Source organism: Mercenaria mercenaria, unplaced genomic scaffold (assembly GCF_021730395.1).
Source record: "Mercenaria mercenaria strain notata unplaced genomic scaffold, MADL_Memer_1 contig_827, whole genome shotgun sequence".
Classification (NCBI taxonomy): domain Eukaryota; kingdom Metazoa; phylum Mollusca; class Bivalvia; order Venerida; family Veneridae; genus Mercenaria; species Mercenaria mercenaria.
Window position 1 is genome coordinate 35,113 of NW_026463734.1, and position 17,642 is coordinate 52,754.

Consider the following 17,642-nt stretch of genomic DNA (forward strand, 5'->3'; position numbering starts at 1 on the left):
TCGGGAATTTGAAGCATGCGCGAGGGTTTAGTATTATTTTCTCGCTCTAGAACAGACTTATGCACGGCGCAAGTTACTATTAAGGATAAAAAAATAGAAAAAGTGGAAACTCCACAGGCCGCTCAACACGACAAAAACGAAAATGTTGCAGGCTCGGTTTGATTGAGCCTGTTCATGGACGGTAGTGGAAATGCATGCTACCGTCAACGCCCTCTAGCACCAGGTTGAGCAGAACTGAACATTTACACATGCTACAAAAATAGTTTATACATCCGCAGATGTGTTCATACGGAGGTGCACATGGAACTTCAATGATACACTTGCATGTAATTCAATGAAGAGTCTACAAAAACTACGAAGCCATGACAAATACGATACGCATTTGTGATTTTTTAATAAACCATGCGAATAGAGACTTTACATGACATAAGGCTTTGTCATTATGTATGCTGAAGCAATGAGGGAACACATAAAATATTTTGCCGTTCTAGGAACTTCAATTATTCTAGTATTTACGGTGCATTATGTAAAACATGATTTAAAGTCTTCCGTTCTTCCGACAGTAGTGGGAAATCTAAGTGACATTGAACGCCTTCTTTTAGGGCAAAGAAACAATCTATCGAAATTGCTGAATATAAAACAACAGGAAATTGGACAACAAGAGTGCCAGGTAAGAATCATTCATTTACATACTGACGAGAGTGTCCTACAGATCATAAAATCGTTAAATCATAACAGTGGGAAAGCGCAAAACAAGTGTTCAGATATTGCACCATCGTTAGTAACATATATCAGTTTAAAAGGTATGTTTCAATATAGAACTTTAAAGGTTGAATTTTCTGCGGTAGGTGACCTTACAATCATATAGAATATCCAAAGAAAATCTAAATTTAAACACATTCTAATCGGCCGTTAGTATATACTTTAATATCTCTAAGCGTTAAATATCACATTTTATGGGTGCTTTTACTTTTGTTTTCATATAAAGAAATATTTTGTATGTAATTATCGGAACATGAATCAAAATAAGTGCTCTTATTTTCTGACTAATCTCTTGTAAATTCCGTTTATCGCACTGGTTAATTACTGGTCAGATGGATGAAAGTGATATTCAACGCTGATACGTTATATTATTAAACAAACTTGAGCAGCAACTATTCGTCAAAACAAACTCAGGCGCTAAACTAAATATAGATCTTCAAACACTAATCAATCATATTTGCATTTTAAAAACGCTGTATCTAATTGCCTCGTTACATTTCGAAAAAAAAAGTGTGTATTGACTCTCTGTTAACATTTTGTTCCATGAACAATCAGATATTAACCACATTGCTCCTTTTACTTGTAATCATAAAACAAAACGCTTATTGTATGTTGATTAAGCAAAGAGCTTTGTTTTGGATTACGTGAAGATCCTAGCCTATGCACCTGACCAAGGTGATAATATTCTTAGCCTATTTTTATGGCGAACAGGGAACTTTTGAACAATCGTGGTAAAGTGTAACTAAACGAATATTTCTGTGAAATTGTTTCAAAATCGAATCAGCGTTTTAGGCGATGTATTTTGAAGTTTGTGCTATAATTACGTTCTGGCAAGCATAGTAATTTGAACACGTTTGGGTGATAAGTTTTATCAACTTCGGTCCATCGGACGTTTTAGAAGAGTAAATGATTAACGGACGAAATACAGACGTTACACTGAGCTTTTTTCCGATCAATCTCATTTTACAAAAAAAAAAATATATATATATTTTAAACACTGAATACAGCTAAATGCATTTCAGGTGTATTACATTTTTTCTGTATAGTTATCTTCAAGAATAGAATTGAGGAATACAACCAATAGAGTTAAACAATGTTAAACGTTATTATAAGGTATCTGAAATAATACAATTAAAATAAAATATGACATTGGGATCACTTATCATTCGTGCATACAGAACAGATATAAATCTTTAATTCACAAATTCTATGTCTGGAATTGCTCAGAGAATTAGCGTACACCAAAATTGTCACCAGAAAGAAAACTATATATAATATATAGGAATAATCAATGAAAAAGTTTAAGTTTTTGTTATTTACAACCAGCTCGACAAACGACATTAACTGATTCATTCCTTGGAAATAATGTGATCGGAAAGACATTTCAAGTAGTTCTAGTAACGTTCAAGTTACTGATAAGGTAAACAATTATCTATTTATCTTTTACCCTGCTCTGCGAGACCAACTGCTATGTTATTGTGAAAATTGAAACAATGTCGAGAAGTGGCAAATGTTTTGTTGTTTTAGGAACGTCAATTATAGTGGCGTTGATGGTAAAATAAATGCATTATGCAAAACTGGAAACGGGAAGGAAATATAAGGCTTAGGAAATGGTAATAACATTGATCGTGTTCTTTTAGAACAAAGAAATGATATAACAAAATTGCTAAATATGGAACAACAGAGAATTTGACAACATGAGTGTCAAGTAAGAAAAGCTTACCAATGAAATCACTGGGAGATTGATTAGATTTTAACATCACGAAAGATATACCTTAAATAAACTATGTGTCTAATTTAAATTTAGCCAAACAAAGTTCAAAGAAGGGCATCAACGAATAGATAAAGCAGGATTTCTTTTGTGTTTAACTGACAAATTATAGAGTCATGTTAGAATATAAGATATAGATAACTGAAGTTGGAACAAATTTAAACGACAATGTGCATACATGTATATTTTACCGCAGTAGTATAGCATAATAAGGCTATTAAGCCAATTTGACCTCATTTGACCCTTGTCCTGATTTTATAAGCGTACTTTGACCTTACCCTGAACTAAAACTGCTAACCCAGTACTCCAGTACCCTTGGTACTGTGAAAATCTTTGGTTTGATATACGTGAGTTTCGGACTGAAAAACAATTTACAAATTAGTTTCAGCCTCCAGTTTTAAGTCAATTTATTGACCCAGTCTTTAATAATTTAATAATGTTTACCTTATATCCATATAGGGTGGTTACTGTTTACTGAATACTCTTGGTTTATAATAATTTATTTACATTTCTTTATAGCTTAAACATTTTGATTATACCTTTAAAGTAATATTGACGTTTCAGTTATAAAAATAGCATACGGTTTCAACATACTAAGCTTTAACTTACATCACCAACGCACGCATGACACGCGGTGAATTATGAATAGTAATGTAGGAACGGTATCTGTATGATAGATATATATTTTCACGAAATAAACTTGGTATATGATAAACAGAAGAAGTGCTACTCCCCTGATATATTAGATTAATTGACACATATAAAATATTATTTTTTATCATTATTTATCTAGTGTGACCAGGTAATGGTTGAATAGTTTGCAGGCATTTAATTACAGGTTTTCTCTGAATTTAGATGATATCTAAAAAGTATATAAGTCCAACTGTCATCTGCAGCTTACCGATGGATGTATTTCTAAATGACAGATAATACTTCGATAAATTTCGCGGCCGATGCTAATGGTAAAGATTGAAAAAGTTTCTTAGGAAAAAATCTTTTTGTTGAAATGTGACTAATAATGCAGCATATTTTTTTTTTCTGTAATTCGCGAGTTGCTCTGTTTGCGTATATTTATTAGTTTAGCAAAACTAATGAGATCACAGTTATAATTCAGTCTATAACTTGCATATATTGAGATTTTGCCCATACTGACAACCCTTATGCCAGATGACTCTCATGCTCCGAAAGGCAACACACGATTCATGCATTGTTCATATATTGTCTCATGTATAAAAGTCGTTAAACATTGGAAGCCTTGATAGTTGCACTTTGTTTCTTGTAGTATATTTTTATCCCCCAAAAAGAATATATTGTAAGAGAAAAAAAAACAACAAAGTACAAGTCATGAAACATAACCGGAATTTTGTAGTTGTGCATTTTTGAAACGTCCTGGCGTCATCTCTGTTTACGCACGTTATTTTCCAGCACTTTGTCTAAATACGCCACAAGAAGAAAGAGTGCCTCCAACTGTTTTTCTTTCTGCTTTCTTTATACAATAGTCTACGAAATATTAGAAAAAAGTAATCTCGGATAACTCTTTTAGCGGAAACACTACTATTCCAAATTGCATCTACAATAAATGGCAGACATATTGTTTATTGCAGAGAAGAAAAACCACAAGTGAAAATGGAGGCTGGTGTGAGAAACAGAGCAAAGAGAAGGGAGGAAAACATATGACCGATAGACAGCTTGTGCCTACATTGATACAATTTTTAAAAGGTATTTGTGGCACTGATACGAGTAATCGAGTAAACGGCATTACCTCCGTCACAAAAAGTTAAAAGTGGCTTTCAACGTAGTATAATCTGAAATTCAACCTCGAACCCGTTCTAATTGATGCATCTAAAAGATTCGTATGACGGATCGCCATTTTGTTTCCATAGGCAAAAGGCAGTATTGATGGCAAAAAATATAGGATAAACAAAGCGGGTTCATTATCAATAGAATATCAAATGAATTTTTTTACCAATAAGTTTCTTGTTTCTAATGTCATATTTTGATTTGATATTCTTAGCATATTATTCACTTTAATATGTCTTAAATACCATATTATCTTGCTGTACAAAATGTTTCTGTCCTGAACAAGTTCATATATTGTTACGATGTATTGTCGTTAATTTTACAGGGAAATACATTGGAAGTTTTGGTGATGGACCGGGAAGATATAAACAACTTTTCATTGAATCTGGTGAGGTCAAAGGTTATGATGCATATGATGGATCACCATTCTGTGACGTCACAAGCGATGGGCGCGTTAAGTTTCTTGATTTGACTCTACCGCAATATGGACTGCCTTTATATGACTGGGTTCTGAGTTTTGAAGTAGCAGAACACATTCCAAGACGTTTTGAAAGTGTATATATTGACAACATTGTTCGCCACGCAAGAGAAGGTGTTGTATTAAGCTGGGCAAAGGTTGGACAGGGTGGTTATTCTCATATTAATAACAGACCGTTTGAATACGTTAGAGATATAATGGAATCATTGGGATTTATCCATGACAATAAAGCATCAGAAATATTAAAATCAAATGCAAAGTTTTGGTTTTTAAAATCAAATTTAAATATCTATCGAAGAAAAAATATCATTTCAAAAGCCATTTTAGAATTATACACATAAATGTATACTATCTACGTTTTTACTTACATATTGCATCACACTGGACTCCAGATCGTCAACAACTATATTTCTTAAGAATGCTTTGAATCTATTACTGACAGTCTGTATGTTATGGAAACACATGAGAATTAGTTGTTGTTACTATTTTTTACAACAAAAGTCGAAGAGTTTGTAACTGCTTTTATTGTAAATATCTATATTTAATGCGCGTTAAACGCATAATCCTACGTGGCGGTATTGGTGAAGACAGCGGGAAAATTCTTATTGCCTCGGCGTCCTGGGTTCAATTCCTTCGCGGGAATCATATTTTTCCTTCATTTAGCATTTTTAAATAGTTCGGAAACAAAAAGCTCATATTCTAATATTCAAAAAATGACCAAAATTCAATTTTAAAGAAAAATCATTTTAGCCAAAATTTGGAGGTCAGTGCTTTAGCGTTTAAAGTAGATAATCTTCATTAACTGTATTTAACTTGGTTAAATATAAAGTCAAATCGCTCAAAGCACTTACGGTGGCTGCAGTTGCTGCGTATCAATTTGTAAAATACTGGAAAGAAAATGGCATCTGAAGAATTCTGGCAGTAAATCAGAAAAACTTTTTTGCAACATTTTCAAGTTTTGAAATTTCATTAAAATTAATGCATTTTCACTGCTTGCCACTGCTTACATACACACCTATTGAGTTATTTAATGATAGTTTTTTTATTTCTATTACCTGTGATGAAAACTGCAACATTTTTTTCACCTAATAGTTTTTACTATATAAATAAGAAGAATGAAATATTTTTTTCACCGAATCTTTCAGCTTTTTGGAAGTGTAGCCTTCCGAAACTCGCCAAACTACTTATACCGACATTGGTGAAATTGTAGTTACAAATGGCGTTACTACCTTTCTCCATACATGCGTTATAAAAGTAGTTCAGTATTTCTATGAAATTCAAGGGTCTGAGAGTAAACAGATCAATACCATTTATTTAGCATACGCAATAGATGTGAACACATGATTTATAAATGAAAAATATGACAGAGATTATAAGTTCTTGTAAAGAACATTGTCTATGCGTTGTAATTCTTTACGACGTAAATATTTATCACGTGAGCAAGACCAAGAACACATGGTTCCGGTTCAGCGCTACCTTGATCCATACATGCGCCGTAAAAGTAGTTCAATTCTAGATATGAGAGTTAACAGATTGATGCAATTTATTATAGATATGCAATGAAATTTAACGTGAACACTCATTATTAAATAAAAAATGTGGTTTTAATCGGATACACCATAGATAATAAATATGTTTACATTTTCTCTGTTTGTTCTCTTGGTTTTATGCATTGACATCTCACTTTGGAAAGTCCTGCCATGATTGTCTATCGAACCTGCTTTCAGTCTAGTCCGTCTGATTTTCTTAGAACCTTGCCAAAGGCATAAACAACTCCTGTTGATTTTGTTGTCGAGGCCAAAGTGCCCTTTACAGCCCTAATCTGCTTTTACAGATGACCAGTCTTCATACATACAGACGCTGGTTCCCTATTAGATATAGAGTCAAGTTAAAGTTTATGATTTGAGTTTATGATTTGAGTAACCTTTACTGACTTTAGTCTTGATGTGGGTTACTTTTTGTGTTCAATGAATTAAAAAATAAGCATTTAGTAAAATATTACAAAATGATGGAATATTTTCCTGCCTGTCTTCTCCATTAAAATGCATACCGGTTCAGCTACGCTTTCATACACTCCTCTCAGGGCTTTGATTAGATTTCTTTAAAATGCTTTTGAACACGTTGATATATACACTGATATAATCCTGACCAGATAGTAAGTAATTTAGATTTTTTAGGCCTGTCTGTAAGATACCCATTAAAACGATGTTGTTTACACTTCAAAACCTATGATTCGCGGAAGTGTAGGACATACTGCATTACACGTTGATATAGGGGTGTCTAGAAGGCCCTGGTAATCGGTTTTGACATGCAGAGAAGAGACCATAATCTATCTACCTGAAAACGAACTCGAGATGAATTAAAAAAAAAAAAAGATCTCTTTATCTCAAAGTTTTAAATATTATATTATATTTACATCAGTAGTTTTTTTTTTTTTTTTCAGAAATGGATGCTTTCATTAAATCTGTGCTTTTCTCTGGATTGAATGATTTAAATAACATTTGTTTTTCTTTAGTATTTTAAGAATTGAATCGTCCAATTTATTAGTGATCACATACATGTAAGACACAATCAACTTATAATACTTTACTAGATAAGTATTTATTCCTTCAGAAAGTAATGAAAACACCTCTTTCAAACTGTTGCGGTATGTTTTTTTCTCATTGATTTTTTTCTCAGATTACTTACCAAAGATCAACCCAGAATTCGAACCTGTATAAACATAAACTCACGAACATTCCGATGGATTCAATGCAAGTATCGGTTGCCAGTCTATCAAAAACTTTGGCCGGGTTAGCTGCTAGTACTTAAATAGAGGATGCCTATTTTACAGTATTGATTTGTGGCGGCTAATTTCCTAGTTTCTCATTATAAGGTCATTGTGGCATCGTTAAAAGTCGCACCACCGTTAAATGTCGCAACCGCTGTGAAATGTCGCAAGGTTAACGTGATATGTTGCAACCACCGCTAAATATCGCAAAATCAGCTGCCGCTATATGTCGCACCTTTAACGCTAAATGTCGCAAGAAATGGACCACCGTTATATTCACAACACCAACGCTAAATGTCGCACTGCCTTCTTTCTGTATAGAAATGCAAACGTATTCTATAATATTTTAATAATGTATTGTTTTATCATGCTGAAGAGACACGAATAAACTATTTCACTTGGCTTGACTTCACTTGACTTGGCCTATTTAAATCTGACACATATATCAACAATTCATTGTGTATTTTTAAACATTTATTTCATGTAATAAACTTGAATCTTCATTAGTAAAGTAGTGTGATGGTAGCCTTAAGCCCGACGGAAGCCGTACTCATACAGTCTGGTATATTTTTCGAAGGCAGCAGACATGTTAATGTTATACAAATAATAGTAATTGCAGGTACTTAATAATTCATAGATGCCTGAGTTTCATATATTTGAGAAATTACTTCGAAATAGGAGTTTTCACACAGAAAAACTTAAAGTTTCCAGTACACAAATACACACGTTGATAATACCATTGTTTTGGTGGGGGTTGGATAGGGTAGGAGAATGAGGTGACTGTTGACAAATGAATCTAAGACACAAATAGTAAAATACTTTTCTTTGTATTTTTTGGCGGGGTTGGGTCGATGTGTTGCGGTCGGGATGGAGGAGTGAGGAGAGATAATTGAGGCAGGGAGAGGGAAGGTGACTGTTGTATTAAGAAACAAAGAGTGAAAAAATTCAAGGTGCTCGCCCGTGTCTGAAATAATGCACGGAGGGGCACATAGGATCTTCATCCGCTATTGAAGTCGGATAGTCGCCTCATGACCTTAACTGTAAAATTCAAACAAAGAAATAGAAACCATGACCAAAACAGAGGAACGCCGTTTAGGTTAACTGGCCGCGGGTATATGATAATATACACGAATATGTTTAAGTTTCTCGTGTGCACTCCTTTGTTATCAAGATCGGTGCAGTTCGCATAACTCGCATGTGCATAAGTTTGCGATTCACTAAATTGTTTTTTAAGAAATCTGGGGTCAATACATTGGTAACAAGCCCTTTTTATTTGGCATATATCATACATTTTCCTGAAAAATATATCTTGAACTAGCCTTTACTGAAAATTTTCACTCAGACTTGGTAAACCTGGCTAGTTTAGCCTTTGATTTTGATAGAAAATATCTCGTTTTATATAAGGACACGTCAAGGCCAACTTTGTACAATAAGCCTAAATTATGAGACTGTTTTTTTCCCCGAATTATAGCCAATTTGTCATAGCAATACCGTGATTTTCTAATAATACACGTATAAACTTCATTTTGTATGACTTACTTTTTAGTTATTACTGCTAATTACCTAATAAAGTCATAAAACAATAGGCAACAGAACGTGACTTGCACAGAGAATACCAGGCAATATTTGTAACAAGTAGTAATAAACTTATTATATCCTAATCATATTCTACAGGATAGTTTTTTAATTTAAACGTCTGTATCTGTCTCTGTTCTCTCTGTCTGTTCTGGGGGCTTTATCTCACTCTGTCCCTCTGGTCAGATCGCTCTTTGTCTGTACTAGAGGATGATTTCGCGCCCTGTGTGGCTGCAGTTGCTGTAAAGCGCATTTGAACTTGTTTATCATGAAAAGGGCGCTGTATAAATCTGGTATAATGATAATAAATGGCTCTAATTCTTAAACAACAAATTGAAGTCAGCACCATGCGTTTCATCTTGCGACGGAAGCCATTGTTTCATTCATAAAAAAATGTAAACAAGAAAGCGAAATCAAGTTACGCGTGATCTAAAAGGACCTAAACGAAAATATCATGAACACATAATTTTCCTGCTTTAACAATTACAAAAAGAACATCATACATATCTACGCAAACCCATTCCCAGTTACAAACATATATGCGAACAAAACTGTGTATTTTTACAAATTTACTACGGCACCCGGAAGTATGAGACCGATTCACCAAAATATTATTCCGCTTTGCTGCCACCAGCGACGACCTATGATTTGTTTAGTATAAAGTGTATTTTTTAGTTTAATATCTTTCCTAATTACCATTTAAAAGAAATAATCGAGAAAAACGTCATAATATATAAACTGCAAGTAAACCTCAAAACAACAAAAAATTTAGAATATCGGACTTCTTTTTAAGAGTAATTCTGTCGCCGGCTGCAAAGAGGTGATGTAAGGCATTTCCGGTGAGTTTTCCCAAGACGAAGCATCGAGCGTTATTTCTGCTATAGTATAGTGTTGTTAGCATATTCGAAGTATTTTTTATGCATTCTCCAATGTTATCATAGTTTTTATCATAGTGTGTAGGTCAGGTTTTCCGTTTGCAAGATTCAAGGTGAGTATTACAGTTTTTTTTTCTAACGGTCACGATCGTTGACCTCGTTGCTGGATGTAAACAAGTATGGTTTGCGAGCAGGGCACAACTGAATTGATTGTTCAAAGTGTTTTTCATGCAAGTTAACTTTGTGTAGTTATTACTGTCCTCAAATTGAATTGAAAGACTAAATATATAACGCCCTGTTTCACATATACCCATAAAAATGGGGAAATTTAGATCTGAAAAGAATAAAATGCAAAAGAGATGTTTTGGACAGCCAGGTGGTAGGCATAGTAAAGTAAGGAAAAGGCAGCTGATTGCATTGCTTTTGAAAACGATTATAGCATAGTGATAAGAGTACCCAGCCATACCAGAGTGTTAGACAAAGACCTCATGGTTCCCATTCAGGCATTTTGTCAGCTAAATTTATTGTACGACGCATACCACTGATAAAAGAGAAAAACTCTAAGTTCATTCACCTTGCTGGTACTTCATTAAAATTCTAAATGACAAAAGCGGAGCAACATTTAACAGGTTATCGCATTGTTAACTTAGATACGCTAAAGTCTGCCAATATCTTAGGAAAATGTGACTTCTGATGGCATTTTTTGTTATTGCTCGGATATTAGTATAAAAGTCTTACTTAGGATCAAACATGAAATTTAAAAGGGGCTGTCGCCCTCTAGGGTTCCTCATAACAGTATAATGGGGTAAAAGGTCAAATGAGTGCATTTACAAATAAACTATGCCGCTATGCACTCGTTTCATTTTCATATAACAATTTGAATTACTTTCAATATTGTGTCTCATCGCCCTTTAGTATTTTGTAAATAAAACTGATGAAAATATAAAAAATATATATAATATATATATTTTATTATAAAGAATAATATATATCTGGGAAAAGTGGCATGCGATGGCAAAGTGTGTTATACTTGATATGTTTGCTTATCTTTATATGTGAAACAACTGCAGAAATATTTTTGGTACTGTCGTATCCAAGGGTTATTTCAATGTAATTTCAAGGTCACAGACATATCAAGGTCAAGACTGAACTTTTGAAAATGACTTCTAAGGTACTAAAATAGCAAAATTGTGCATATATTAATAATATACTCAACAAGTTTTCTAACTCAACACCTGTGTTTTCCTTTTATCGCCAAATTTTGACCGATTATATTCTAAATATGAACATGTTAATTTAATATAAGGTTTGTGACGTCATTAATGACACCACATTAATGACAAAATTGTTTAATCACGCAGATGGACAGAGACCAGCATCAGGTTGCATTTATTCTGTGACTTTTTATTTTTGGGTCAACATATATGACTGTCATGGCTCAACGAATGTACACACAATTGATATCGCTTGTTATGTTTAATTATTTGAACTGGTCATTGAACAATGTGTCAAAGTTTCATTCAAATCAATGTCAAAATTTGGCAGAGATAAAAACAAAAGTCATGTGTGGAGTTGTTGAGTAAATGATTATAATATAACATTGCAAATGCATTTCTTGCACTTTAGACAGCAAAAATAAATGCATTTAAGCTTTGAACTGACCATAAAATGAATATTTACATATTGTACACCTTTTGAGAAATGAGTGCGAATGGAAACTATAGTAGGTTTTGAGGAAGAAAGCTACAACGGAAAATGAATTACATTTAAATATGTAAAAAAAATCACATAAACAGTTAAAATCACTAAACTGTCGTGTATATAACCAACTATTTTAGCTCAATAAGGAGAGCGCAGATTTAGGGATCGCGGGGTTGTGAGTTCGATCCCAGAGAGACGTATATGTTTTCCATGATGATCTGATAATAGACTTTGTCAGGAGTAATTTCGTCCTCCACTTCTGAATCATATGAAAAAGTTGGCAGTCACTTGCGGGGAAAAAGTTAGTTCTTGTACAGACTCCAGAAACACTGATTAGGTTAATTGACCGCCGTCACATGACTGAAATACTGTTGAAAGTAACATTTAAACATATATGAAATATATGCTTCTCCAGCTCCTAAAGAAATGATTTCAATACTGACGACGAATCATTATATGATAATATTTATGTTAATTTGTCCATGTGGTGATGGTAAAACAGGACCATTTTAGAGGAATAGCTGAAAAATTGGTCACATTGTAGGTGTACACAGTACATGTACAGTAATAAACAAAACAGAACAGATCTGTAGGATTTCAACTAGTTAATCTATACTATATTTCTTTGATTTGCTGTTATTTCTTCCTTTTTATTTACTATCGGTCAGACATTTATCATCATACTTCATGTACTTGTAATTAAGTACCATATTTCAAGAAATACCACCGAAAATTCAGCACGCTATTTCTGTTTCAATCGTAACAGTTTACACATCTGACACTTGGTTTCAAACAGGATGTCCTTGATAACATTGTGAAAACAAAGCTAGTATATTGACACTAAAACATTAGTCATTGAGATGTTTTACAAATAAAAATGTAAAAGTAAAGATATAAAAACATCAGACAGGTTGCTTTAGAATTTTTTATAATAGTAACATTAAGGTACATTCAGTGAAATATTGAAGTTATATCTTCAGTTCATAGTTCATTCTAACATTCCGCACTGACCTTCGTGATACATTGGTATGTTTGGTTCTAGCACCAACCGATCACTCGGAAATCTAAAGGTATTATTACAAGAATACAAGCATGCTTTACCCCGATATTCACAGTCATAAAGATCAATACAAATAACATTCGATATACTTTCAAATTCATTGACCAATATTTAGCCTTTTTGAAGTTATGCCATCTATAGAACCAACATAATAAATAGTTACAAAATCATAAATATTGAAAACACTAGAGTGGTTACCAGGTCTTATAATAGCCTAATGTTATTAATGTGCAAAGAAATATTTTTTACCTGATTCGAAGAGTAAAAATCATTTGCGGTTATCTAATATCTATATTTAGACTTTGATATCGCTTAATTGTACATAGATAGTATTTCTAAACGCCCACACATTCCTGAAATTACTACAGCAAATTCGTAAACCACTGGACTAGAGTTTTAATTGACAGCATAAACCATTTAAGATAATGCTTGGGAGAATTTACACATTTCATACTATCTAACAAACAGACTTAATCAAACCGAACTCGACGGGTCAAGCAAAATATGTTCGCGATATCAGTAGTACAAGTCAACGTGAAGTATACATTATATAGACCTGACAATGGGTTCGAGCCAAGAGCAGTCCGAACAATCCGAATTCGAGCAAACGAAGTTTGACTGTACTAGTCTTTATAAAATACCCGCCATAGATTTTTCTACCTGTACTGTTCATACAGACAATCAAACAGGCAATCAACCAGCCTTTTTGGAAATTATTAACCTGGAAACGGAAGTTTTAGAACAATGAGAAAGAAAGCTTCCATAAATGAACAAACAGCGTACGAAAAGTTAAGCTTATTCTATAGGAATAACTTGAGTCGTTTTGAATTTTGCCAGTCTCAAATGCTATACATATCTACACGAAGTAATTCATTTTACTTCTCAAATTCATAATTATCACCGAAAAATTACAAAATAAATAATAAAAGTAGAATAAAAGGCGAAAATCCGAAGTTTATAACAAAAATGTACTTATTGACGTTTGACCTTGTGCTGTGTGCTTAATATGACCCTCAGAAGGCGACAGTCCCCCACCTCCAACCCCCCCACCCCCCGAAACTTTTCCATTTTTTATAAAGTTAACAATGAACATGGCTGTCGGGCATTAAGAAAAATTGCCATCAAAGGCAATTTCTAGGCCTCTTTTTTGGATATATAGGCAGACTATTACAAGAAATTTGCTGTCAAATACTGCGCATACATGTCAGTGTTGTGCTGCATGTAATTTAGTGAGTAAAGGTAATAGTGCCATTACTTTAAAATAATTACAACTATTACTCAATTCATAGACTTGCGCGTTTCTGATTGGCTGCTTCAGCACACGTGACCATCTTTCATTTCTCAATAAAAGCCATTAGGTATTCATTAGATCTAATTGATATCCATAATTTTACGGACTACTTTTTAGTTTCCCGGTCACGCACTTTCAGTTTCAGTTTGCCGATGTTAATGATGTTTTCAGTAAAATCATGGAACAAAAGTAAAATATATAATATGAATCATTTGTTTTTAGTTATATCCTTTTAATTTTTTATTAAACATTTATATAAACATTTACTGTTGCATCTCGCATTCTGTAAAACTTCGTCTGCACAACAACAACAACATGGCCAAAAGGAAATCAGATTTTGTTTTGTTTAAACAATTATTTGGCACTTTCGAATTGTATGAGCCAGAGGAAAGTAGAAATCTAGTCAAGAAGAAATTCTAGAGGACATTCAGGCCCTCTTGGCTCTTCCTTTCGTTGATTAAATCGAAAGTGAAACTAAAACTGAAAGTGAAACCACTAACAACCCGGAGACTACTTTCACCAAAGACGAAAGTGAAAGTGAAGTAATATGAAATAATAAAGAACAACCAGAAACTGAATTGTTGAAGCTAAATCTGTAAACATGACACAGACTGCTTTCCCAACCAGATTTAAAAACTTGTGTTGTCACCAGAAGAAATTTAAAAAAATCAAAGAGAACAAATATGCCCCCAAGACAAAACAAAATACCGAGTGGGAATAAATTTATTTCAAGGTAAATAATGTATTACAGCACTATATTAAGCAAAAATGCATTTTTGTAAAATATTTTATCATTATATTCCATTAAAACGGAAAACAGTTAATTACTTTACAATGCGACAGTTTGCACAGCCAGACCAGGATTCGAACCTGAAACCTCCCCAAAACACAAATTACCATATGCAATTTCCTCAACTTTGGGTTGTTCTGCCAACTGAGCTATCTGGCCAGTGAAACTGCAATATGATGGCAATAACACTTAAGATAATATTTTGATTCCTTATAAAGCTATAAAGCTAAAACGGAGTGTTAAAATTGAAAAAAATGGTAATGGGGGTTTTCAGTAATCATTCTAGTTTTCTACCAAGTCAACTATGCTGATTTACCACCTTTTTCTATTGAGCCTGCTGAAATTCTCCCAAAAAATTAAATAAAATCCTCTTTTAATTCTTTACAAGCATGGTCACACATAAATACAAACAATGCGAAGAAAAAATGTTTGCTTCCGGTATCAGGACCTGTCCTAAATTTTTGGCCCAAAATATCATTGGAGGAGTTTTTTTTCTTCCAATTTTTAACATAACGTTGAATCAGAAAGAACTGCAGTTTTATGCTTTAAACAACAAAGAAAAATATCAAACAGGGAATGCCACGCACCAAAAACGCAGCCTCCTCAAAACGAAACCCCCAGCACGCAGACGCGTGCACCACACACACATACACACACACACACACACACACACACCCAAAGCCAACACATAAGGACAAAACGAACAACACACACGCACACAAAGCCAACACATAAGACGAAACGAACAAACAAAGGAACACAGTGGGGCACCGCCTTGGAACGGTCAGTGGCAAAAACACCACTGGGGAGCTTAAACCGGTTTAACGTGCACCTAACCAGCCATGCTCAGTGATGTTATAAAATGTGAACTTACTGATGCTCTAAACACATAACTCTCTTATTTCTATTCAATTTTTATATAAAAAGTATTTTCGAAAAGTCCCACTTAATAAAAAATAATAAAATAAAATAAAAAAAGAAAAAAAAAAAAACATACCTGTCCTATTCTTCTTTAGCATGTTACTGAAAATAATCAATCTTTTGTTAGGCCTAATACCTAAACTGTAGTGCACTTCTTTAAAATTCCTGCGTGCTTAAAAATGCCAAATTTACAAGTACTTAGTAGTCTGTATAATGACTGAATTATTTTTTTTAAGAATGGAGCATGGAGAGAAAATACTCTGGAAACTGTCCAAAAGGAGCAACTGAACAACCATTTAAAGCAATTCTATGCAGATGCACAACCCAACATTACACCAGACAGAAAAAGAAAATTTCAAGGCACAAACCTAGCTTAAGAATACCACCGTAACACAATGAAAAGTGCCCAAGCAGCCATTAACAGACATTTCCGTGACAATAGCAGGAGCATAGATATTGTTCATGATACTGCTTTCCAGGAGGCAAATGATGTTTTAGACGCAAAACTATAAAAACCTAAAAGCTGGAATTAACGTATCAAATTAGAATTGAAAGGTATTCTTCTGCGGTCCATCGATGTATAAACTGTCAGGAAGTTTACGACTAATTAACATAAACACCGATGATTTTATCTTATTGTACGGTACCGTTTCATTTTCAGATACACCGCACACTGCCTTCGTACCCAGGGCTGGATGATGCCGGATTTGAGCTCCGGAATATAATGTTTATGACCGGACACCAAAACGAAGCATCTGTTCGTTCGAACAGCAGAGAAGCATATGTTCGGTCGTACAGCAGAGGAACGACAATAGAGCAAAAAATAAAGATGTCTTAAGTCCTCATTGAATTATCAACTGGCACTGGGTCAATGACAATTCTCAGCTAAATTCATGTGCTGCTCCCAACTCACATGGTCCTAATCCAACCTATTCATGAATGAAAATTTTGTTACATGTTACAACTGTTCCGTTGTTTAAAATTTTCATACCAGATCCAATTTCAAGAGAAAATAAGATAGAACGCGTGTACATAATACATGTTGACCTGTTGACTGTTGACATATTAATTGAATAAAACCCATCAAACAGATGAACTTAAAGGTATCTGCAAAAATTGTTCAATCCTTCAAATTTACACCTAATTTTTACATAAACATCTTTATGTAAATTAGGTGTAAACTTCCTGACAGATCATAAATCGATTTACCGCAGAAAAATACCATTCAATTCTTAAGTCAAAAAAGTGCCGAAATGGTTATTCTGTGTGATTATGGTTCAATGTAACTGTTGCCTAAAGGAATTTCCATTGCCAACAAGCCACAAACTTGAAAATGGGTTGTATGATATAAATATTCGTGCGATTTGTGGAACCATGGCAAATGGAGGTAGGGCTTCTGATCTAAATGAGCAACTACGAATAATGGATATACCATCTATGCGTGATGGAACATTTTCTGTACTAGAAGATTAAAAAGGATGCTAGTGGGGCGAAGCCATGAGAGAAGAAATGGCAAGGTCAGGGGCAGAAAAAAAGAGGCTCGCCATAGAATGGGGAGATTTTAGTGATGGTATTCCTACTATTACAGTCATTTGGGACGGTGGGTGGTCCAAACGTTGGCACGAGCACACTTATCGGTGTTATTTTCGGTGCCAAGCCAAAAATAAGGGGACCGAACCTAAAGAACATACATGCTTTAAGAACTGGTCAGAAAGATCCCAGTCAATGGAATCTGACAAAATGTTGACAGGATCGTTGGAGGCAGAAGCTGTGCATAGTATCAGATACACAAACATCATTGCAGCTGGTAACAGTTCTGAATATGTTAAAATAAAAAAAAAATATGCC

At 34.0% G+C, this 17,642-nt stretch overlaps 1 protein-coding gene across 1 annotated transcript; it reads left to right on the forward strand.

Annotated features, from left to right (window-relative positions):
• Positions 1-442: 442 nt before the first annotated feature.
• Positions 443-17,267, forward strand: LOC128554876 (uncharacterized). Its single transcript, XM_053536192.1, has 4 exons — positions 443-670; positions 4,138-4,252; positions 4,659-5,065; positions 17,094-17,267. Exons 1-4 carry the CDS (start codon positions 443-445, stop codon positions 17,265-17,267), a joined length of 924 nt encoding a protein of 307 aa, XP_053392167.1.
• The last annotated feature ends 375 nt before the right edge of the window (positions 17,268-17,642 follow it).